General features: G+C 41.5%; 1 protein-coding gene and 1 long non-coding RNA gene across 8 annotated transcripts in view; one reads left to right on the forward strand and one right to left on the reverse strand.

Moving 5' to 3' along the window:
• Window positions 1-26178, reverse strand: LOC115836920. Its single transcript, XR_004031931.1, has 4 exons — window positions 25989-26178; window positions 23605-23676; window positions 8787-8963; window positions 1-271 (listed from the first exon to the last, which is right to left on the reverse strand). It is a non-coding gene; the product is annotated as an uncharacterized LOC115836920 (long non-coding RNA).
• POC1B (POC1 centriolar protein B) overlaps window positions 25739-26189 on the forward strand; it is a 103990-nt gene continuing 103539 nt past the window's right edge. For all 7 annotated transcript variants that reach the window (XR_004031930.1, XM_004089153.3, XM_030819879.1 and 4 more), the window contains exon 1: window positions 25739-25903. Coding sequence is in view for 6 of the 7 variants with exons in the window: in XM_004089153.3 (XP_004089201.1) it covers window positions 25889-25903 (15 nt within the window). In the remaining variant the exon portion in view is untranslated. The remainder of the gene's footprint in view (window positions 25904-26189) is intronic.

A 26189-nucleotide genomic window follows, 5' to 3' on the forward strand; every position in this document is an offset into this window, starting at 1 on the left:
CTTTCCCACTCTATGAGCCATAATTGGAAGATCCCTCCTGAGCTCTCTCTGTGTCTTAGTATCTATGTTGGGTTTCAGGCAGTCTTATGTTCATTTCAAAGGAAACTGGAGGGGAAAAAATGACACACTCACCATTTTGGTCTTCATCTCCAATCTGCCTGCTATTATTTACTTTTCAGAGTCCTCAGATGCTCCACTTATTCTGCCCAGGTTTCTTATCCACATTCAGTGGGAGGAACAGGGTGGTGTGAGTACACTTACTCCATTGTACCTGGAATCAGAACCCCTCCAATATTTTTTGAAAATTCATCTAAGAGGCAAGAAAATAATAAAGTTTCTTATTCGAAATTTCCTGCCTAACTGCATGTTTAGACCTATTAATGTTAGGAAGAGGAAAAATGTAAGTGTGGGTGGATGAGGTGGGACTATCATGTAGTCATGTGAAACATTTTAAAGCCAAAAAAAGGAAAGAATGTCTTTTAAGCTTTACTTTTACAGGCTTCTGTTTTACCCAGTACCATCTGTGGGAAAGGAAATAAGAATTGAAAGGCAAAAATTAAAATAAGTCTTGGAATCAGTAAAGGACTAAAGAAAGTTTTACTGGGCAAGTTAGTATGGATTCAGGAAAGAAGGAAATACACTATACTTACTGAGGTTTTTTTGTACCATCTCCAAGCCAGAGCTTGCCAGGAATTTCCCTTTTTCCACTCACCCTGCTCATAAGCCCACCACAAAGAGCAAGACTTGGGTTTGCCTAAGCCTACGCTTGAGACAGAAATAAAACTTTTACCTCCTAACAGAGGCCTGAGCTGTGAGACTCTGAAAGCGTCTCTTATTGCTTACCTTCTTATTTTTTTTCCTTTTATAGCCTTAGGTAGTCTTAATTTCCTTACCTTTTGGTCACACAAATACCTAGTTTTGGTTCTTATATTTCCATGTAGTCTATGGAGTTAGGTCACAATAGAGATCAACCTCTACACAATGCGCCACTGTGTTAGCTGGTTTCACTCTGAATCAGTTAATTCTGGTGTGCGTGTGTGTGTGTGTGTGTGCGTGTGTGTGTGTGTGTGTGTACTTTGGGAAATTGTAAAAGTCAGAGTTTAATCAAGGATATAAGATCCTGAATTAGGAGTCTCCCGATAAGCTAGTTTTTCTCCAAAGCCTTTCCTACAAGTGTCTTCAAAATAAGCTCCCATCCTGTTCCTGGTGTAGTCAGAAACACCATTGCCTCCAATCTGCAAGGGCTAGGGGTAAGAAAAGGATTTCCGGGTACAATTAATAAGACAAAATTACGAGTTATTCATCCCAGATGAGAAACTAAATTTACTTTGAAGCTTACATTGTTTTCCCAGAGATGACTCTCATGGAAAACACCATGGAACCTCTGCTAAAATGAGGGTTGTTCTTCACCCAAAGCACTGTCTCTCCTCTCGGGAGCCTGGCAGGAAATAGAATTATGGGAAGTAAACTGCTATCAGCCTAACAGTCTAACCTAGAGCAACCAGATTGCAGGCTTTTGTGGGTTTGGGATCACATGTTCTTCACTTTTACTTATGCTGAATAATAATCCTTCTACATGGTGGGAAATCCATATAATTTTTAACTAAGTGGTATCCGGACCAGATCTGAGAGAGTGGATTCATTCATAAACCAACATTTATCAAGTTTCCTGCTAGTGGCAAGGCTTTGTTCTAGATCTATATATTGCGGATGGAAGAAGAACAAAATAAATCCCTGTCTCAGGGAGACTGCCTTTTAGTGGGAGAATCAGAGGATAACCAACCAACCAAATAAATATAATACCATGGCAGGCAGTAGTAAGTGGTATAAAGAGAAAGATAAGTGGAAGAGACTAGTGTAGGCTGAGGCCAAACAATGATCACTAGTGATCAACAGTAGTCGTAGGCTTCTCTGAAGAGGTGAATTTAAACTGAAACTTTGGTAAAGAGAGACAATGAACTATTCAAAGGGGAGATGATCCAGACTAAGAAAACAGCAAGTCCAAAGGCTCTGAGGCAGAAGGATAGATGTTCAAGGAAAAAAAAAAACAGATAGAATTGATTAGGAAGGAAACACAGATGATTTGCATGGAGCAGCCTGCTGGCTTCCAGTTCAGTTTCAGGTTGGATCACCTTGATATATCTGGTCCTCAATATTCCTGGAGGGCCCAAAAGGGAAAGACCCTAAATGTGTCTCATGTATCAGGTCTCTCTAATAAAGGCTCAAGTCTCAGGAGATTTTGGCTTATTCCCAGAGCCCTGAAATAATTCATTCAACAATTTGTAATAATTAGGAAGCTCTTACCATGTGCAAGTTACTGTGCAATTAATCATTATCACGGCTTGGCATAGAAACTGGAAAAATATCCTTGGACTTATTTTCCTGGGAAGTAATTATTACAGTGGCAAGTGGTGTTAAGTCAACTAGTCCTATTGCAGACTTGAAATACTCTGGGATGGAACTGGCTGTTCTTTCTTTCTATATTATTGGGTGCTTCTCTTGGAGTGCTCCAGGCCTTAGTCTTTGGTTCTTGTCTCTATTATATACTCTCTTCTGTGTTATATTATCTAGTCTTATAAATATAATCTCTATGGCTATTAATGTGAAATTTACATTTGTATTCATACATTCATCCTAAACTCTAAACTTTTCTACTTAACTCCCTACTTGTCCTCTCTATTAGACTGTCTGATACACATTTCAAATCTAACGTACCCAACACTGAATTTCTAATCTTCCTCTCCAATCCTCCTCTGCCCACAGTCCCCCTGATCTGAAGCTGAGTCAATGACAGCTTCATCCTTGTTCAGGATCAAAACCTCAAAATCAAATATGACTTTTTCTCTTTCCTCAAATCTCGTATCCAGTCCTTCAACAAATCCTGTTGGGTCAATGTTCAAAATATACTCAAATTCTGACCATTATTTACATGTCCACTGCTATCAGTCTAGTCCAAGCTACCATCATTTTTCACCTGGATTATTTCTCCTCTGCAGCCTCTACTCAAAACAGTTGCAAGATACTTTCAAAATTTGTCAGCTTATGCCACTCTCTGGCCCAATTCCTGCAGTGGTGCCCCATTTCATTGAAAGTGAAAATGGAAATCTTGCAGCAGCCTGGAATTCTCCTTCCCCACATTGATTCCTGGGCCTCACTTTTCTTTTTTCTCACTTTGAGTCTTAATCACACTGGCCTTTTTTTCTTGAACTTGTAGGTTCTCTCCTGCCTCACTATTCCCTCTGCCTGGATTCTCTTCCCCAGCTACACATATGGCCAATGTCTTCTCCTTTATACCTTTGCATAAATACCACCTTCTTAGTGATGCCGATCTGAACAGCCTATTCAAAACTGCAAACTTCCCCACAATGCTTACTCACTCTGCTCTTTTTCTTAAGCATCCCTTATCAATCTAACATATCATGTAATTTACTCATTGTTTATTGTTAATTGGCTGGCTGTCTCCCCTCACTAGGCATCAGTTCCACAAGGACATGGAATGCTTTACTTACTCATGGAATCTCAAGCATGGAGACTAGTGTCTGACACACAGTTAGTGTTCAGTGTTTTCGTTTTGTGAATGAATTGATTAATCTGTGATATGTTGTCCTTCCTACTGGCCTATCAGCTATATCTAATGCAAGTCATTTCATTCTTAGGTCTTTAATAAGTCTAGGTCTTTAATAAGTGTTTTTGATGGGCTGTTTAGCCAGAAGAATCCACTAATTATGCAGCATTTCATAAAATTTTTTCATCTAGTTTCTATTTCATGGAAATTTTTGCCAAAAGGTCATCATTATATGCAACACCTTTCATTTTTTTTCTTTTTATTGAAGAAGAATACATGTATAGAAAAGTACAACTTTCATAAGTGCACAGCTTGTTGCAATTTCACAAAAAAAAATTCACTCAGGTAACCAATACCCAGAGGAGGAAACACAACATTACCAGCCCCTAGATGCCCCCTCATGCTTCCCTTCCTGACTTCTGATATTACAAATTAGTTTAACACAGTTTATTTTAAAAACACCATATTCAGATTTCAATAGTTTCAGTAATGCTTATATAAAAAACTGACTTTAAAAAATTGATCTGATTTCCCCCATCACTGACAAAGACAACATAAAAATGGAACTTGTTTTAAAAAAGCACAAATAGAAGGAATTTATCAGAAGCTCACACTTCAAGATAGACTTTCTGGCAAAAATCAATTAAGTTTACATATTGGATATATCTACTTCTACCTCATGTACATTTAAGAAAGACCATGAAATACATTACTTATCAGAAATATATGTCAAGGGCTAAGCTATTGCTTTGTTGCCTTATCGGTTTGTAATATTCATGCTGTTATATCTCTAAGGATTTTCTTTTTCTTTTTTTTTTTTTGAGACGGAGTCTCGCTCTGTCGCCCAGGCTGGAGTGCAGTGGCGCAATCTCGGCTCACTGCAAGCTCCGCCTCCCGGGTTCACGCCATTCTCCTGCCTCAGCCTCTCCGACTAGCTGGGACTACAGGCGCCCACCACCACGCCCGGCTAATTTTTTGTATTTTTTAGTAGAGACGGGGTTTCACCATGGTCTTGATCTCCTGACCTCGTGATCCGCCCGCCTCGGCCTCCCAAAGTGCTGGGATTACAAGCGTGAGCCACCACGCCCGGCCTAAGGATTTTCTTAAACCAAGTGAGAAGAAGCTTGATGAAGAATCATTTCACTTAAACTTCAGGGTAAAGAACTGCACAGACGTGGGTGAGCTGTTATTCTTTATCCCCTCACACCCTCAGATCTATTCTCAGCACTTCTCTTCTCTGCATAAGCAGATGAGTCAGACTTCTTACTGCTTCCCGCCTTTCCTTCAAACCATACCTCTGGTCTCCCCGGGTATTCCCTATGACCCTTTGATGAGAAAAGAGGGTGACAGTGGCCTGGTCTGGTTTAAGAATTATCTGTCTGGGGTGGCTCTGCAAGCCATAGGAAAATCTCCCCATGGACAGAACTTCAGGAAGTACATCTGGTTGGCCACTGACATGAAAGAAGGGATAAGCTGAGGTTTCCTGAAATACACAGGCAGGGGCTAATGGGTTGGTCAAATTATCAGGGACCTGGAAGGTTGGTGCCAAGATCACCTAAAGGGAAGTTATATAACAGACCTCTAAAAATGGCTAGTCTTTGAGGCTATTTGAGTAGCATATAAATGTTCCCCCAGAGGACATCTACCTCACAGAAAGCTAAATGAGGTGGTGGCCAAGATGACCTCTCCCTTGGTTGTAGTGAGCCTCCTTCCCTGGCTGCTATGGTCTAAATATTTGTGTCCCTTCAAAACTCATATGTGGAAACCTAATCACCAATGTGAATGGTATTAGGAAGTGAGGCCACTGGGAGGTTAGGTCCCCAGGGCAGTGCCCTTATGAATGGGATTAGTGCCCTTATAAAAGAAATCCTAGAGAGCTACATAGCCCTTTCCACCATATGAAGACACAGAAGGTGGCCCTCTGTGAACCAGGAAACAGGCTCTTACCAGACACAGAGTCTCCTAGAACCTTGATCTTGAACTTCCCAGCCTCCAGAATTGTGAGACATAAATTTCTGCTGTTTATAAACAACCCAGTTTATGGTGTTTTGTCAAAGCAGTTGAGCATACTAAGACACTGGCCATGTTTGTGCTTGGGTAAATGTCTCATGTACAAAGTGGCCATGGGAATAGGAACAGAGGCAATGAAATAAATAAACATGGGCTTCCTCCCACCACAGCTGATCTGCCACTGTCACCGCTGAGTGCCCAGATTTCTAAAACAGAAGGCAACACTGAACGCTTATTTGGCACTATTTCTTGGAAGTATCAGCCATCCAGGTTAATAATATCGGACCACTTCATTATGGAAGGGGCAGGAATTTGTCTTCATGGGAATAATTACATATACTGGAGAGTATCTTCCCTTTCCTGTGCATGTTGCTTCTGCCAGCACTACCATATGTGGTTGATAGGCTGCCTTATTCATCCCCATGGTGTCACACACAGCATTGTCACTGATCAAGGAACTCCTTTACAGTGAAACAGCTGTGGTATTAGGCTCACATCGTAGAATTCATTGTTCTTACCTGGAAGCAGCTAGATTGATGGAATGATGAAATGTCCTATTGAAGGCTCATTTATGGAGCCTGCTGGGAGACAACATCTTGTGAGGTTGGGGTGCTATCCTATAAGTGGTCAGATCAGTGGTTGATACATGGTGTTGAATACATGGCTCTGGGAACTCAGGATGAGTAATAGCCCACTTCAATAATACTGTCTTCTTGTCCCTAAAACGTTGCATCTAAAGGGAGTGAGGTTCTTGTGCCCAAGGGGGAGATATATTTCTACTAGGAAACACTGAGAATGCCCCTTCAACATTTCAGGTTGTTCATGACACTCATCAAAGGCAGAGGATTGGGTGTTTTTATGGACTGGTATGATTAATTTTGATTATCAAGGAGAAATTGGGATTTTTGCTATCACATGGGAACAACACTGTATCTGGAGCCTATGGGATTCATTGCACTCCCATGTCCAGTAGTAATGGTCAATGAGAAACGGCAGCAACTCAACAAAGACGGAACCACCCGGATCCTGTGGCAAGGAAGGTTTGGCTCACCCCATCAGGTAAGACACCTTAACTGTCAAGATGCTAGGTGAGGGTAAAGAATTATGGAATGAGTGCTGGGGGGAGGAAGTCAGGATTATTAGATTAGAACTGCTTAGATGTGGAGCTGTAGTATGATAGTTATTTATTTTTTTACCTTTCTTTGCTGCCTTGCATCCTGGTGGTGACTAAAGTTACAGTTTAGGGTCCAGGAAGTAATATGACTGAAATACATCATCACTCAGTGATACAATAGCTGATGAGACTATGTTTTCCCTGTGTTGAGGACCTGAGTTTCTTTGGCTAAGTAAAGTGTTAGAATGGAAGCTGAGTGACAATAGGGTGGCCTGGGATGGTTATTCTTAGATCTGTTCTCTGCCTTTTCCTGTCATGCTCTGTGGCCTGGGAGGCTGACCTCTACTAGACCTGTTGTTTCATTTGCTTTTCCTTGCACTCTGGCAAGAAACCACTGGCAAGAGGCCAGAGGGCAGGAGGAGAGCCAGGCCAGGGATTTTTATGCCCTCCTCCTCTTTCCTCCCTGCCTCACCACAGTTGAGACAGAGGCTCCAGCTCCCAGGCCCAGTGACCTCTCCTGCACAGTTTCAGCTCTTACCAGGCTAGTAACAGCATCCCCTCCCTTTGTCCCTGCAGACCTCCTGTGGTAAGAGCTAATCCCTGACTGTCTCCCCAGCTCTTGTTGGTTCCATTAACCCTGCCCACACCTCTGTAAATAATCCCTGCATGAAATTCTCTTCAGCTAAACCCTTTGATGGTGCCATCTGTTTCCTACTAAGGCTTCAGTGGATACAGCAGGAAAAATAGCTGAGAAAGGAGAGAGGTATGGAGGTCAGCTATTGTGAAGTGGGGGAACATTTGAGGGCATATGGCTGGCACATACAGGCCAGAATAAGATGCATTTTCACAGGCTGAAATTGGCCAAGACAAAAAGAGTAATCTCTTCTAATCAGAGCTCATAGTTTGTTTTTCTGTCTGTTTGTTTTTTTATTTTTGGTATTGTCAGAAAAAGCCTGCAAAGCTGATTGGGATGTGCCCAAGATTGAGAGGTTTTCTGGGTTGCAGGAATTTCAGTTCTAAAACTGGAACAGTCCTAGGCAAGCTGGGATAGTTGGTCACCTTAATCTGTGATTATAATCAGGACTTCTGAGTCTTGCCCAGCTACTCCTGCTGTAGGGACATTCTAGGCAAAAGGACACTGTTCTAGAACCACTTGGCTCCTCCTCTCCACCCTCAATCAATGGCAGACATCACTTATCTCTCAAGGCAGCCTTTCTCTACATGCAGTCTGAGATCTCTCTTAACACATGGTTCAGGCAGCCGGTATCAACTGATCAGAGCTAGAATGCCAGACAAGAACCTTGCTAACACTCCTGAATTAGAGCTTTGGCCCCAAACTCAAAGGCAGGGCTAGACCAAAAAGAGCCTCTCGAGATGTTTTTTGCCCTTGTTTCCTTGGGTATTGCTGAAGTAAGTAGCAGTGTGGGTGGCCTTTTTAGCTCCTTTGCACTTGGCCAATAATTAGATCCTACTCATCTCCATCTTTCCATCTAGTGTAAGAGATTCAAGGGCTGATATTGTGTTGTAATAATAGCAGCTCACACCTTTAACATTAACAATCTGCCCGTTTATTATTCCAAGTGCTGTGTATTTTTTAATGATCTATATGTTAAAGATGAGGAAACAGACAGTTAAATGATTTAAGTGACTTTTCCTAGGTCACACATGTAGCAGACCCAAGACTCAAATGCACTCATTCAGGCTCTTACTACTGCACTTAGTGCCTCTCTCCTAGTTCCCTCGGATATCCTGCACCTGGCTCAGAGCTTGCCAAGCAGTGAGTGCCTGGTTATTAAACATGTGCTTAAAATTGTTAAATGAACACAAATCTTACCAGGAAATATGTCCCTTTTCATGTCTCCTTTTCCATGGACCCTGCTCTGGTTTTGTCAGGCCTTCTAAGCAAAGGCAACCTTTGACTCAGCTGACTAAACCAGCAGCATGAGAATGAAACAGAGCAGAGAGTGGTCCATTGTCAATGGGCTCAAATCCAGGTTCTATCAGCCTCTTAATCTAGAAGGTGAGAATTTCAATTGTGCTTACCTCCGAAGAGTTGTGCTAAATGAATCAAGAACTTGGCACACAGTACATACTTACTTTTAGCTTTGATTATTTTAATGGTTATTCTTGCAAATCAATCCAAATGCAGTAAATCGAAGTGCAAAGGGTATATTTCCAATTCCAGGAGCAATCCCTTTACTTCTCCAGGCTTCTTCCTCTAGCCAAGGGCTCTTTCCTTGAAGTCTGTTTCGCCCTGATCTTTTGATGCAGCTCCTTGGGGATGAGTGGAGAGAAATCCTTGAACTCCCCCTAGAGGATGGCGGTGCTCCTAACTTCAAAACCTTCCATGACGTCCCAGGACCCAGGATTAAAATGTTTTCTGATATTTTCTGTTTGTTCCTCCAAATGTTTGTTCCTCCTTCTGTGCTGGGTGTTTTCTGTTTGTCCCTCCAATATGCTTTTTACCTCCTTTTTACTCTCTTCTGGGCTCCAGGGTCCTGACTTGTATAGATAGACTCCCTTTCTCTCCAACTTCCAGTTTGATATTAACCAATGGAAGTCATCAATATTGAAGAAGAGGAGACAGGTTGGGGTATTATTTCCCCAGGCCCCTCCCAACCAGGCTGCTAAGAGTAGGCATGATCCCTCTACTAAAGGCCATGGCTTCTATCATACAGACTTGCAGACTCTAAGATCTCTGGTTCCTTGGTGTTGGCTCCCCTGCTTCCCTCTTCAAACCTAGGGACAGAAATGACTTCCTGCTGTCGCTAGCCCATAGCACAGCACCATCCCAGTTTGCTTTCTCTTAATCCTAACTACACCTTGGTAAATGGTCCCTTTATTAGCTCTCCTCAACTACCCTGTTTGAGAGTGTCATCTGTTTCCTGCCAGCTACTACATGCTGTGTCTAAATTCCTTAACGGTCTCATCTTTCCTCCACCTCCCCAGTACCCTGTGCTCCAATAAACACTACTTACTATCTCTGTAATATAATCCTGCTGCTTTGTGGCCCATGATTCTCCCATTAATTCTTATATCCGCAGTGTCCTTACATTTTCCCTATCCTCTTCACAGCCCACTCTCCACCCTGGCCCTGATACAATATCAATCCCCTTTCCTCATTAAAGGCTTCAATTCAAAGACCATGTCTTCTATTCAGTCCTTCCTGATCTCCTTTGGCACACATTATTTTTTCCCACCTCACTGACATCCATGCCATTTCTGTCCTGTTGAGTAGCAATCTTACATTTGGGTTGGATTCACCTTTTCTCTAGAGTCTATGGAGGGTCTGGGATAGTTTAACTATGTTCCATTGACTGGATTAATACAGGCCTCATCCAACGGGTACATGATATTTCCCTGGCAACAGGGAAATGGCCAACACTTCTTTGAGGGTGTTCTACTCAGTGGGAGACTGCAGGGCTTTGTTCTGTGGTTGGTATCCACGCTCTCCCCTTCAGAAGTGAGCAGGGAGCAGAGAGTTGCACCCGCTGATCGTAGGCATCTGGTGACCAAGAGGAATGTCAATCTGAGGAAGAAACTAGCATGGAGAGAGGGCAGAGTCAGGAGGATCACTAGCAAACAGAACCGGGGCCTTGATCAGACTGTGTCCAAAGCTGTTATGCAAGCCTGCTTGAGATGTTTTTTTTGTCACACCAGCTAAAAATATATGTGACATTTATGTTAACAAAAAAGCAACATTCATAGAGTGCAATTAGAAGACAACTTCATCCTTTTCTTCTTCTGCTCATTCAAACTCACATAAAGGGTTACTTCTTCCTCTGCCTCTGGATGAAACCTTGGTGGGGTCCAAGGGGGAGGGAAGGTCCTATCCTTATCTATTCTTCTGCTGAGGATAAAATGTCTTCTAGTCACCTCTAGTTACAAAATAGTTTTATTTCAGTAATTAAAATATCCATTTCTATGTCATAGTCAAACCTCTGAAATTCATTTAACATGAAAGCTTCTCTTCTCTCCTGACTCCAGCCACTAAAAGCTACAGTGGGTGTTGGGTAGAGGAGGAGAATGTTCCTATTTCGTCATCTAACATGGGGAATAGTGGCTTTTTACCTATTTCCCCTTCTTCTTCACTTACTAAGAGGTCTCTGGCTCCTCCTGGATTAAAGCAGACGAAGGAGGAGAGATATGAGGTAAGTTAGGGTCTTATTCATGTGGACACTACAATGTAATATGATGATGGCTCCCTCTCTTTGCATGTTTAAAAGCACCTCTCCCTGGGTTTGAGTCCCAGAGAGAACTGTTCTCATGGGCACTTCTGTGGGTTCTCTGAGGACCTCACTGGGCACATTCAGCTGTGTTCTCTATGATGTGGACAATGTACTTTTATCTCTATGTCATTTTTATTCCTTTCTCAGCTCCTGGGGCCCTGACAACCCATCTTCCTGTTGGGTTTATGGCATCCTTTTGGGTTTTCCCAGGCTGCAGGGCTGCACTCTTTTTCTCCCATGCAGCTCACATCCAGTCCTGGAGATACATTCATGCATCTTTGTCCCCATCGTCAGTGGGAGAACAGTCTGTTCCAAGAGCAGTCTGGTCTTTTCTCTCTGCCCTCAGAGCAGCTAGCCAGCCGCAGCCTCTTGCCTTTTGATTTCACAGGCATGAGCTGCATGGCTGTCACTGTGCTTGAGGTATTTATCTCAAATATAGTATAATCTCCTCTTAGCAGGCTTGAGGGAAGAGAGAGATAAGTCCCACCCTTCCCCCATAGGCGTGGGAAGTAGGCCTGAGACACAAACACACGGACACACTCTCCATTATTTCCAAACTCACCTTTGAGATGGATGTTTGCTGAGAGACACAAAACTGGTTTGTTGCTCCTACCTTGAAAGTCCTGTTTAGGTATTCTAGCCCTTCCCATAGAACAAAGAGTACTGACCATCTGATGTGTGGCGGCCTTAGCAGAAACAGACAGAAAAAGCAGACAGATCCCGCTTAGCATCCTAACCTACATGCATACTTTACCCCAGGTGGAATTCACTGCTGTAGAGATGGATCCTGTATAGATGTTCATCAAAGTACTGGCAGCATGTTGATGCACTTGACTTTAAAAGTCAGGGACTGAGTCAGGTGAACAAAACTAGGAACTCATGGACCAAATCCAACTGGTTAGAGAGGCAAGTGATTTATTCTCTGGCTCATGTTTCTATATGGAGGGATTTTCCAGGACTAACAATCCTGGCTTCTCTCTTTTGGCTTTCTTTGTCCTCCTGTGGGGCAGAGTTATCTGGAAAGTCTGGAAGGGACCAGGCACATGCAGCTCAGCCTTTGCTGCTCTCCCCTCTCTTCATACCCGTGTTATCTGCAAGGAGGGGAATATTCTAGTTTACTCTCTTGACTGGAGGGTTAGTTCTGCCTTGCTGGGGTGAAGGGCTGGATTTGTGGGGAGGATGGTTAGTTCAATTCGGGAGCTTTCTAGCAAGCCTATTTGGTTGTACACTTAAGCCAAATCCTTTATGGTTACATCATCAGTATTGAAGCTGACATTTTGACCTTAATCTGCCTGAAACCTGTGTGGCTTAACTGGTTCCACATTCGGGTGAGAAAGAGAAGTCTTATTTTGGAGGTTGCTTAAACACCATCAAAATCCACAGACATTATTTTCTTTTTTTTTCCTTTGGCCCACATAGTCTTTAAAATTTTTTCAAATCAGTTTACAACTTTTAAAATTAGGGAGATTTTTAACTAGAGTTCTGGATTTCCAGCATATCATGATAATTTCAGTGAGTTCACTGGGGTTGCATGCCTTGTGGCAATGATTCCTGAGAGGGGGTGGGGAGGGGAGGTAGTAGCTGCTCCCTTTAGATAAAGCATGTACTTTCCAGCTCTCCCCAGTTCCCAGCTAGTTAGAGTTGCTGCATTTAGCAAATATGAATGCAAGAAGCCTGTTTAAATGTGAAGATCAGATAAACAACAATTTTATTTTTATAAATAAAGTAGGTCCAGTGCAATTCATGCAATTCAGTTAGGGCACCTATACTGTATCTGGCAACCCTAACTCAACCAGTTTTGTTATCCACTTGGGCCTAGAAGGGAAGTGAGCTTTTTACCCTTGTAGTCATTTTTACTTATCTTTATAAGTACAATACCTAACACACTACCTGGCCCATAGTAAGATGTTCGATAACATTGATGGAATGATTATATAAACATAGCCTGAAGAACAAAATCATATTCCATAGAAAATATCACTAGTCACACAGATGAATAAAGAGTAACAACCTCTTGCTGAGCGCAACTGGAATAAAGAGTACACATTTGCAATTATCTGAGGAGCAGACCTGAGATGGAATTCTGGACCCTTGACTTGTAGGTGTGGCTTTATTGCTGACTAGCTGAATAGAGTTGAGCCAGTTAATAAGCCTTCATGAACCTTTGGTTTCTCATCTCTAAAAGGAAGGAGAAACACTTGCTGTCTAGGATTTCTACCAAAGTTAATGTTTTTTATTTTCTTTTGTTCTGAATATTCATCACAGAGAAAGATTAATATGTGCAGAATTTGACAGTAGTATTAGTCAGCAGCAGAACAGTCAATTAATGATTATGTAACTGGTGATAATAAGTCAGCTAATATACGAATAGGTTACTTTGTCACATTCCCAGGTAGTATTTTGAAAATGCCTCTACTAATACAGGTAATAGAAGCCTAGAAGCGTAGCTTTTTCAGGAGGCTTTTGTTTTTGTTTTTGTTTTTTGTTTTTTATTTGTTTGTTTTTAGACAGAATCTCATCTGTCAACTAAGCTGGAGTGCAGTGGCACCATCTCGCCATCTTGGCTCACTGCAACCTCCACCTCCTGGGTTCAACTGATTCTCATGCCTCAGCCTCCCGAATAGCTGGGACTACAGGTGCACGCCACCACACCTGATTAATTTTTTGTATTTTTAGTAGAGATGGGTTTTTGCCGTGTTGGCCAGCCTGGTCTTGAATTCCTGGCCTCAAGTGATCTGCCTGCCTCAGCTTCCCAAAGTGCTGGGATTCCAGATACGAGCCACAGCTCCTGGCCCTTTTTCAGGACTTTAAGATGCCATCAACTGACATGCACCATGATTTGAGATTTGATAACAGCTTCTTAGGGGAAAATATATCAATTATTACATCTCACACCAATTCAAGAAATTTAAAAAGTGATTTTTAAAAAGTACATCTTGTAATGGAGAAATCTTGGTATACTACATATGGTTAATTTTAGGGTATTGACAATTATTTAAAACCTTATGGACACCAGGAGATCAACCCATGGTGAATCAACATTTATTAAGCATTTAGCAAATGCCAGGCACAGTACTAAGTGCTTTCATTTAAATATGGGTTTCTCATATCGGTATTATTGACGTTTGGGGTTGGTTCTTTGTTTTGGAGGCTGTTCTGTGCATCGTAGGATGTTTAGCAGCATCCCTGATCTCTATCCACCAAATGCCAGTGGCACCTACACTCTTAATTGTGATAACCGTAAGTGTCTCTAGACATTGCTAGATGTCCCATGTGGGAAAACTTGTCCCTGGCTGAGAATCATTCACTTAAATTACTCTGTTGAATTGGGTAATTCACCACAATCCAGCAAGGCAAAGTCTTTGTGGTCCTCACTGTGTTCACACCATGCTCTGGTCTATGCAGACCTAGAAGAAGGATGACTCCTCTGCCAATCTGTTTCCTACTTTGCCTCCAGGTTACACAAGCATAGCAGCCTGTGCCCAACTGTCTCACCAGACTCAATTTAAAAACCAGCTACTTCTGCTGCTTCCGGAGTCCTTTCTCTCCATAAGACTCAGACTAGGTCTGTGAGGCTGGAGAAGCAAAGACACCACGATGCTGCCCTCTGACCTGTGTTCCTTCTCCCTCTTTTGATAAGAGTGTTTACCTAAACCTTAGGAAGGTCAGGAGATGGAGGGATATAGCTCTAACTTGTAATAAACACTATCTGTCAGGCAGGAGATGGTAATAATATCTACATTACCTTTGCGGTGCTAACTTCTAAAATGAATGCCACTTATTTTATGGAAATTAATGGAAATTTCCAGTCTCCTCTCTTTTCCCAATTACTTATTCATCTTAACTTGAAAATGTGCTAGTATTTAACTTTTTCACTAACAGCATAGCTGAATCCTTTACTGATCATTGACATCTGGGTTGTAATGTTTTCATTCTGATTTTTAGTTATTTGTCTGAATCTGTGCATTCTCAGAAAGCTGTGAGCCTCTAAATCAGTAATCCTTGTGGGAATGAGGACACAACATCTTGGAGCAGTATGCCAGAATCACCTGTGGGGCCTTTATTTAAAAATAAAATAAAATCTCAAGCCGGGCATGGTGGTTTGTGTCTGTAGTCCCAGCTACACCAGAGGCCGAAGTGGGGGGATCACTTGAACCCAGAAGTTCAAGGCTACAATGTGGTATGAGAGCACCTGTGGATAGACACTGCACTCCAGCCTGGCCAACATAGGAAGACTCCATTTCTAAAATAGTTTAAAAATAAAAATAAATAAAAAATAAAACTCAAGCCTATGTTTTCTGCCTTCAATCTCTATCCCCAAAACAAAATAAAGATTATGATCCATCACTCGCCTCATCCAGGGGTGTGTGGCCTCAACTGAGAATCAAAGCTCTGAGTGCATTAACCTTCACGTGTGTTGGGGAATACAAATGCTTGAAAAACTGACAAACATTTCTTAACTTTCATGGAGGAAAGGTCTTGATATTGAACTGCATTCAATATTCAATCCAAATTCCTCCAGGTGTTAGACTGTATAACTTTCCACAACTTTCTTCATGGGGGAGAATTATATTTGTCTACCAGATATGTGACTTTCCTTGGTCAAGGAAATCTTAGAAAGCCATCGTGGGCATCATCTGCTCTCTTTTCCAGCTGCCAGTAATGTTTCTGACAGTGGCTTCGCTGACAGCCTATGTCCTGAAGTGAGGATAACAAGGACCTGAGAGTTGAGCCCTTAGTTGACTTCTGATGGCAACATAATGCGAGCAGAAAATAAAAAACTTCCTCATTTTAAGCCACTGAGATTTGGGGGTTGTTTCAGCAGCATAACTTAGACCTTCATGACTGATACAAAGGGCCAGGGAGATCATTTATGCCTGTGAATCAGACCGTGTACAAAAATAACAGAAGGAAGTGTACTGAGTCAAATTGAGTATTTGACTCACCTATAGGAGTTTAAATTTTAAAGAATGTTTGAACACATTAATGACCAAACAGATGAGTCAGTGGACTCATCTCAGTCAGTGGGCCACCAATTAGTGAGCAAGTTTACAAGGTTATAGAATAAAAGCTGTTTTTTCAATAATGTAAATACAATGAAAATGGCCCTGTATAAGATCACTAAATGGAGGGCCAGGCACGGTGGCTCACACCTGTAATCCCAACACTTTGGGAGGCCGAGGTGGGCGGATCATGAGGTCAAGAGATGGAGACCATCCTGGCGAACATGGTGAAACCCCGTCTCTACTAAAAAATACAAAAATTAGCTGGGTGTGCACCTGTAGTCCCAGCTACTCAGGAGGCTGAGGCAGAGAACAGCTTGAACCCGGGAGGTGGAAGTTGCAGTGAACCGAGATCACACCACTGCACTCCAGCCTGGGCAACACGGCAAGACTCTGTCTCAATAAAAAAAAAAATCACTAAATGAAGTAAACCACAGTAATTTTTATAATTGAGAAGAAACCCCAGGGTGGCCAAGTTTAAAATATATTCTTTTATTATGTTAGACACTGTTGAGATTTGGGATTTTCTTTTTAGATAGAAGAACCAATCTTTAAAAGAATCTAGTTTCCTTCTACTAAAATCACAATTCTATTGTAATACACAGTGAAGACTTTTAAGATTTTAAAAAATCCTCTAATTGTTTCACACAGATATCATCTCTTCCTCTTTTATTCCCTCATTAAGTCACAAAATTTTATTAGGTACCTACTATGTGCCAGTCATTGTTCTGATATATGGTGGATTAAAAAGAAAATGTCTCTGCCCTCATGGAGTTTATATCCTGGTGATGGTCCCACAAGTGATTCTGACATACTCCCTCTGAGGGTTTTGCCCTCATTCTCATGGGGATTACTCATAGAGAATGTATATTTCAGGGAGAGATAAGTGGTTGTTTATGCTTGCTTTTTTTAAAAAAAAACTTATTATTTTTAAGTATAAAAATCAGTGGTTTATTAGTACATTTATCAAGTTGCAGAACTGTCACCACTATCTAATTCCAGAATATTTCATCACCCCAAGAAGAAACCAGTCCCTGGCACACAATCCATATTCTGTCTCTATGGATTTGGCTATTCTGAACATTTTATATGGATGGAATCATACATTGTGTCTGGCTTCTTTACTTAGCACAGTGTTTTCAAGTTTCATCCACACTGTAGCATGAATCAGTACTTCATTCCTTTTATTTGCCAGGCATATAAATGTGTATGCATGCAGCACATTTTATTTACCCATTAATCAGTTGATAGACATTTGGATTGTTTCCACTTTTGGCTATCGTGAGTAATGCTGCTATGAACGTTTGTGTCTGCGTTTCTGTGTGGACATATGTATTCAATTATCAAGGGTACCTACCTAGATGGAATTGCTGGCTGATAGGGTAACCCTATGTTTAACTTTTGAAGGAACTCTCAAATTCAAGAAGTCAAAAGAATTACCACAGGGCTCAGCAATTCCATTCCTGTGTAAAGCAGCTGTACAATTTTACATTCCCACCAGCAATTTATGAGGGTTTCCATTCCTTTACATCCTCACCAACACTTACTATTATCAGACTATTTGATTATAGCTATCACAGTGGGTGTGAAGTAGGTTTTGTGATGTTGATTTATATTTCCCCTATTGCCTAATGATGTTGGGCATCTTTTCATGTGCTTACTGGCTATTTATATACCTCTTTGGTGAAATGTCTATCAAAATCATTTGTCCTTTTTTAGCTGGGAGGAATATGTGTTTGAAGAAAAATAAAAGTGTAATGTTATAGAGAATGAAAGGAAGTGCTTATTTTGAAAATGTGGTAAGAACTAAGTGAAATGAAAGAAGTGAGTCTTGAAAAGATTTGGGAGAAGAGCATTCATGGCAGAGGAACTATCTAGGGCTGTGAAAAAAGTATAACACAGTAATGGGATAGAAAATGACTGGAAGGCAGAGCCACAGCAAATAGAGTGGTCTAGGACAGAGATCCCCAACCCCTGGGCCATGTAGCCAGTACCGGTCCATGGCCTGTTAGGAACCAGGCTGAACAGCAGGAGGTGAGCAGCAGGAGAGAAAGCCAGCATTATGGCCTGAGCTCTGCCTCCTGTCAGATCAGCAGAGGTGTTACATTCTCACAGGAGAGTGAACTGTATTGTGAAATGCACATGCAGGGATCTAGGTTGTGCGTTCCTTATGAGAATCTAATGCCTGATGATCTGAGCTGGAACACTTTTATCCTGAAACCATCCCTCCCCTTCATTCCCCTGTCTATGGAAAAACCGTCTTCCATGAAATTGGTCCCTGTTGCCATAAAGGTTGGGGACTCTAGGAAGCCTCTTTGAGGAGTGACATCTTAGCCAAGACCTATTGTAAATTATTACCATGTTTTGTCTTTCTTTGGAGACACTAAAAGCTACATTTCTTTTTTTTTTTTATTTTTTATTTTTATTTTTTTTGGTAAAAGGGTAAAAATGAAAGTCTAAGCCCTAGAAGAGAAGTTACCAGATTCTCGGGATGTTGGTTCAGGACCAAGGACAGCATCTAAGTGTTTGTTTTTTTTTTCTACCCCCCTTCCCCTGTTCATTTTAATTATGCCACACCTAAACAAATATCTCTTTATGTTTCTACTGGTGCTACTCAAATAATGCCAGAATCTATCAATTCTTGCAGTGCCTTCCATTTGGGGGAAGAGCATTCATGGCAAAAGAACTAGCAAGGGCTATGAAGAAAGTAAAACACAATAATGGGATGGAAAATGACTGGAAGGCAGAGCCACAGCAAACAGAGTGGTCTAGGACAGGGATCCCCAATCCCTGGGCCACGTACCAGTACGGTCCTGTAAGGAACCAGGCTTCCATTGTACTGAAGTTCATCCCATGACTGTGATGCCTTTACTAATGTGCATTCTTTCAACACTTTACCCCTATGTTCTTCATTGCAGTAACATACACATAACATTTACCATGTAACCATTTATAAGTGTATATAGTTCAATTATATTACATATATTCACATTGTTTTGTAACCATCACCGCAATCCATCTCCAGAACTTTTTCAGTTTCACAAACTGAAACTCCACACACCCATTAAACAATAATTCCCCATGTTCTCTCCCCACAGCCCCCGGCAAATGGCAAACACCATTCTACTTTCCTTTGTTTTTTTTTTCTTTTTTTGAGATGGAGTCTTGCTCTGTCACCCAGGCAGGAGTGCAATGGTGTGATCTCCACTCACTGCAACCTCTGCTTCCCGGGTTGAAGCGATTCTCCTGCCTCAGCCTCCCTAGTAGCTGGGATTACAGGTGCCCACCACTGCGCCCAGCTAATGTTTGTATTTTTAGTATAGATGGGGTTTCGTCATGTTGGCCAGGCTGGTCTCGAACTCCTGACCTCAGGTGATTCACCCATCTCGGCCTCCCAAAGTGCTGGGATTACAGGTGTGAGCCACCGCGCCCGGCCCATTCTACTTTCTGTCTCTCTCCTTGCTACCTTTTTGTTTACTCTGCTAATTGTTACAGGATGGTTCATTGGCAGCATAAGCATCATACCTAGGAACCTGTATTTATTATAAATGTAAATTATTGTGCCCCATTCCAGACAGACTGAAACAGAAACTCTGGAGTGGAATCTGCATTATATCAAGTCCTTTGGGTGATTCTGATGCCCGCTAAGGTTTGAGAACCATTGATCTAGTGGATTTAAGTGTAAAAATCAGCAGTCTTTAGTACTTTGAAGTTGTAAACCTATCACCACTAATTCCAGAACATTTTCATCACCCTAAAAAGATTCCATTTTTTCATTAGTAATCCCTCCCCATTCTTTCCTCCCCCTAGTCTCTGGCAACCATTAATCCACTAATTCTACCACTTTAAAAAATCACAATTGAAGTCCTTGTTCCCCTATAAGTCTTTCCTGACACAAAAACATTTCCAAAGACCAATCAAATGTCTTAAGTACATTTGACACTATTGAAATACAATACTATGGTTATTATACAGATATTTTGTAACATTCCCATGGTTATGATTGACCTACTGCTTCACATAACTTTCATTGATTGTTTCATGTGGTGAGTCCTGTTTCCCTAATTAGATTTTAAGCTGTTTGACCTAAGCATCCCTATCAATGGATGAATGGATAAAGAAAATGTGATATATATATATATATATATATATATATATATATATATACAATGGAATACTATTCAACCATGAAAAAGAATGAAATCATGTCATTTGCAGGAACATGAATAAAACTGGAGAACACTATGTTAAGTGAAATAAGCCATGCACAGGAAGATAAATATTACACATTCTCATTAATATATGAGAGCTAAAAAAGTTGATCGCATGGAGATAGAGAGTGGAATGATAGATTCTCTTTCTCCCAGAGAATGGGAAGGATGTGTGGGTGGGAGGGGGGAAATGAAGAGAGGTTGGTTAACAGGTACAATCATACAGTTAGATAGAAGAAATAAGTTCTAATATTTGATAGCAGAATCAGGTGACTACAGACAACAATAATGCACTGTACCAAAATGGCTAGAGAAGACAATTTGAAATGTACCTGACATATAGAAATGATAAATCCTTAGGTGACGGATACCCTAAATGCCCTGACTTGATCATTATACATGCTATGCATGCAACAAAATTTCACATGTACCCCATAATGTACAAATAGAGTGTATCAATAAAATTACAAGATACTTTAAACTATTGGAGGACAATGATCATGTTTTCTATTTATTTTGTAGACTTTTTCAGTAAATATAGAGCTGGCCAGCCACACTGTCAGCTTTCAATCAATGCAGAAAATCTTTATTGTGCTCCTACTATGTGTCAGGGATTGTGGTGCCTGTAGAGTGATATTAAAATGAGTAGAACACAGTTCTTATCTTTACTGACCTTTCACTACAGTAAGTGCTGACAGACACATAAACATGATGTAGATATAAAGGCAGCAACATAAAATAGTGCTAAAAAGAACTCTAAGTTGCATACCATCAGGACCCAAAGGAAAAATAATAAGTTTTATTTTTATAAGGAGGAATAGGTTCAGAGAAAGATGATTTTACATGAACATATTTTCCCAAGTTCTGAGGTATGTTTCTTTGTGTAGAAGTTGGAGCAAGAGAGTAGCACAGGCATTCATGAGTACAGAAACAGCTCTAGCAAAGGCTCCAAAGGGTGTGTGTGTGTGGTTAACTGCAATGGCTTAAGGATTGGCCCAGGGGAGATGAGTGGTTAGATATAAAATAGGACTTGGTTTGAGGCATTTAAAAGTGAACTTAAAGTGCATTTTAAAGAAGATCTATGGCATGATATGCCCGTGGTTCCCAAATGTTTATGTGTATTATAATCACCTAGAAAGCTTTTTTGAAAACAGATTTCTAGTATTCACACTAGACCTTCTAAATCAAAACCTCTGGGGTGAGGCCTAAAAATCTTTACTTTTAGCAAGCTACCCTGGTGAATCATATGTTATTTGTTGGTAAATGCAGGGTGGACAGGTGGAGGGGAGAAGTTTTGAAGTCAAAAAGCAAGTTGGTGGTTACTAAAATATTCTAGGAGGCAGAAGGCAGGGTCTGTGGAGTGACAGGAGCCATTAGACAGAAAGATAGGAAGACAAAATATATGATGAGGAGCATGCCTGTAATCCCAGCTACCTGGGAGGCTGCTGCAGGTGGATCACTTGAACTCAGGAGTTCAAGGCCAGCCTGGGCAGCCCATCATATATATATATATATATATATGGTGAGGAGGTAGTTGATAGGACTTGAAGACTGAATGTTAACTTAAATGAATCATGCAGTTTTCAAAAATGTAATTCATTATTGATTCAAACCCATCGTGTACTTTTCCATGTGCTCTCCTATACTTTGGAGGAAGTGTATCAGTAAGGGAGTTCCATTGCCTGTAAACAGGCTCAATGTTCACTCCAAGTGCTATATAGTAAGGTGAACAGTAGATGGCACTTTTGTGCTATGCTGAATTTCCAAATTTGAAGGCCAAGGAAGAACCAGTGCCAAAATAAAAACAACTCTTTGTAATGCTCAAGTAAATAAATTCAATTTCTGTTTTAGGGGGAACTGGAAAAGAAGGGCTAATTAGAGGTCAGTTTGTCCTACCTAGTACCCGGCCTCCAGTAAAACCTTGTAGGTTTTTAAATACTGATCCTGCTTGTGGCTTCTACCTACATAAATGATTAAGTTGCAATCCAGAGAGGTCTAAATAATCATTGTAGCAAGTGAAATTAGGCTTGAGGTTAGAAAAAACTTCCCCAACTTTGACCACATTTCCAAATGTCTACCTCTGGGCTTTTGCTATTTGCAAAGGTGAAGAAAAGCCGAAAAGAACAAAATCAACCATGGAAAAGAACAACGGAAAAGGCAGTTTAGAGTAATAAGTGAGGACAGTGGAATGAAAATAAAGGAGATATTACTTTCATTTTGTAAAACTTATTATTATTAAAACCTTGGCAAGAATGCAATGTTTTATACATTTACATAACACTTGCAATCACACAAAAGTCATGACAGTGATTAAGAGAGTGGATTCTGGGCCAGGTGCGGTGGCTCACACCTGTAATCCCAGCACTTTGGGAGGCCGAGGCAGGCAGATCACGAGGTCAGGAGATTGAGACCATCCTGGCTAACACAGTGAAAACCCGTCTCTACTAAAAAAAACACAAAAAATATTAGGCGGGCGTGGTTGCAGGCGCCTGTAGTCCCAGCTACTCGGGAGGCTGAGGCAGGGGAATAGCGTGAACCCGGGAGGTGGAGCTTGCAGTGAGCCGAGATTGCACCACTGCACTCCAGTCTGGGCGACAGAGTGCAAAAAAAAAAAAAAAAAAAGAGAGAGTGGATTCTGGAGGCAGACTGCGAGTGTCTAAAAATCTCAACTCTGCCACTTCCTAGCTAGCAGTGTGCCTTGGGCAAGTAACTTAGTGTCTTTGCATATCAATTTACTCACCTATAAAATGGAAATGGTAATAATAGCACATGTCTAATAAGATCGTTATGATCACTAAATGTCAAAATTTGTAAGGTACTTAGCAAAGTCCTAGCGTGTAGTGAAAACATAGGTAGGTATACTAGTCCGTTCTCACATTGCTATAAAGAACTACCTGAGACTGGATAATTTACAAAGAAAACAGGTTTAATTGGCTCATGGTTCTGTAGGCTGTACAGGAAGTATGGCTGGGGAGGCCACAGGAAACTTACAATCATGGTGGAAGGCAAAGGGGAAGCAGGCACATCCTACTTCCTGGATGGAGCAGGAGGAAGAGAGCAAAGGCGGAAGTGCTACACACTTTTAAACAACCAGATCTCATGATAACTCACTCAGAACAGCAAGGGGGAAATCCACCCCCAAGATCCAATCACCTCCCACCAGCCCTCTCCTCCAACACTGGGGATTACAATTCTGCGTGAGATTTGGGTGGGGACACAAATCCAAACCACATCAATAGGTGACAAATTTTTTAAGATCAACTTTAGGTGATAGGACTAATAGGTAGTTTCCCTCCCATCTTTTAAATTTAAAACATGTGTTTCTTGATAACTGAGAAAAAAAGTAAAAACTAAACTTTTACTAAAACACTTAAATAAAAATCTATATTTTTTCTTCTTTTGAGCTAGTTTCTAAATCTCCAACTTCTTCCTTTTTCTGCTTCTCCTGTGCCCAATATTAGACATAACATACCTGTGAGTAATCCTGAGGTCCTGATTACTCTTCAGCTTCTGGCATTATTATTTTATTCTTGGGGTGAAATACCTGTAATGAAATTTACCATTTTACCCATTTTTTAGATATACAATTCACTGGCATTAAGTACATTCACAATGTTGTGCAAACATCACCACTATTTCCAGAACTTCATCATCCCAAACAGAAACTCTGCACCCATTAAACAGTAACTCCCCAGTCTCCCTTACCCCCAGCCCTAGTAACCTCTATTCTACTTTCTGTCCTTATGAATTCACCTATTCTAGGTACCTTATATGAGTGGAATCATACAATATATGCTCCTTTGTGTTTGGCTTATTCACTTAGCAAAATGTTTTCAAGGTTCATCCATGTTGTAGCTTGTATCACAATTTCATTTCTTTTTATGGCAGGATAATATTTCCTTATATGTATATATCACACACATTTTGTTTATCCATTCATCTGTTGGATACTAGGGTTGTATCCACTTTTTGGCTATTGTAAATAATGCTTGCTTTGAACATTGGCATCTGTTAGAGTCTCTGCTTTCAATACTTATGGGATATACCTAGCAGTGAAATTGCTAGATTATAAGGTAATTGTATGTTTAACTTTTTAGGAACTGACAAACTTTTCCACAGAGCTACATCATTTTACATTCCCACCAGTATCCAGCATTATTTTTAAACATGGCAGGCTTTTAAAATAAATCAAGCCTAAACTGGGAATATGTAGCAAAACTAAGAGTCCTGCAACAGTTTGCTGACAAGTTGCTGGTATCAACACTCTTAACATATCATCTCCTAGACTAATGCAGTGTTTCTCAACATAGACAGCTGAGACTCCCATAGTAATCATCTATGGAGCTTGTTACATCAGAAGGGCCCTGGATCCCCCCTTGCATATGTTGATTCAGCATCTCTGGAAATGGAGCCCCCAAATCAACATTACAAATGCTAAAACATGAGACTCATCAACCCTAGATTGCTGAGTTCTTGAAGGTAGGGGAAATATCTTAGTCATCATTGTGTCCCTCAAGGCCAAACATACAACAGATATTTAACAAATGTATACTTAAATTAACTAATACTGTAATCTAAAGCCTACCTGTTTAGTTGTTAAATACCATATTCAATAAAATTAAACTTAATCACTAGACAACTAGGGGATCTGTAATTAAGGTGTGTAGCATACCTTTCATTTGCATAAAACACATATCTTACCAGCTGTGTTCTATCATGACTTTTGATGTTGCTAAGGATCTTTACACTATATGTAATTTTCAGCTCAGAACATCACGCTTTGAGGCAGGGTTAAAAAAAAAAAAAAAAAGGATATGGACCTGGAATTAGAAGAACTGTCTCTGTGTGGCCTCTAAGACCAATATCTAGGAATCAAGTTTATAACTTGGAAACATTGAAAACATTTTGTAATTCTACCAACTTCATTGTTTGGCTGAAGCACAAATGATACTAATGTGTAACAAAGCCTGCTGTAGAAACGTGGTCTCACAACAAACAAACAAAACCATGTTTCCAAGTCTTCCTAAAGACTTTAAGTATCCAGCTGTGTAAGTTTAGTGCTCTAAGGTATACGCAAATGAGCAGATGAGAATGGAAACATACCGCAGAAAATCATTAAGCGCATGCACAACATTTATTCATTCATTCACTCATTCATTCATCACGCACATCCAGCATCTATATCAATATCCCGCAGGGCACTGTGTGGAAAACAGTGGTTAAATAAATTCAAATCTGCCCTCAAGGGATTTAGTTCCTTTTAGTATATTAATAACTAGCAAGCTGCCCCTCTTCATGTCAAAGCTTTACGTCAACAAAATAAGCGGTAGGGGATCACCTTAAACGTCACGGGTGCTATCTCTTTAAAACGTAATAGAACTCTGATTGCATCGATCACAGGCTAACAACGCCCTTCCATTCATCGCTCTTACTCCCGTCCTGGTTACTACCCCACTTCCTGACATCAAACCAGGGAGAACGCGAGTGTTAGTTAACATGGCTTGGTGTGTGGCCACAGCTGACCCGGCCCATCCCTCCCGTCCGCTCTTTACAGGGCTGGCGGTGTCTCGGGGCTCGGCTGGCCATGCCTGGAGCGCGGGGTTTGACTGGGCCGCCGTTGTTGTAGTGACCGGGAGGCGCTGCCGCTCTGGGTAGACGGTTCCGGGAGCCGCACGGTCCCCTCTCCTTCCCCATCCCCTCCCCTCCCCTCTCCGGGTTCCCCCACCCACAGGAGCCTGGGGCTGACCACTCCCCCGATGGCCTCAGCCACGGTAAGGACGGGTTGGAGGTGGGGGGGGTCCCTCCCTGGAGCCTGTCCCGCGGGCTGCAGGGGCCAGGTCCCGGCCGAACCCGCACCTGGCGGGAGATGGAGGCAGGTGTCCGCAGCCGGGTCCTGAGCCCCTCGTCCCGGGGCGTCCGTATCTCACTCTTTGCCGCCGGGGCGGACGGAGTGCGGAACCCAGACCCAGCTCCCGGGCGCTCTTCCCCGAGTTCCGGAGCTCCGGACTGAGCTGGGCGGCCCCACGGCCCCCAGAATTCTCGGAGGGTTTCCGTGGA

This window comes from Nomascus leucogenys, chromosome 10, assembly GCF_006542625.1.
Source record: "Nomascus leucogenys isolate Asia chromosome 10, Asia_NLE_v1, whole genome shotgun sequence".
NCBI classification, from domain to species: Eukaryota; Metazoa; Chordata; class Mammalia; order Primates; family Hylobatidae; genus Nomascus; species Nomascus leucogenys.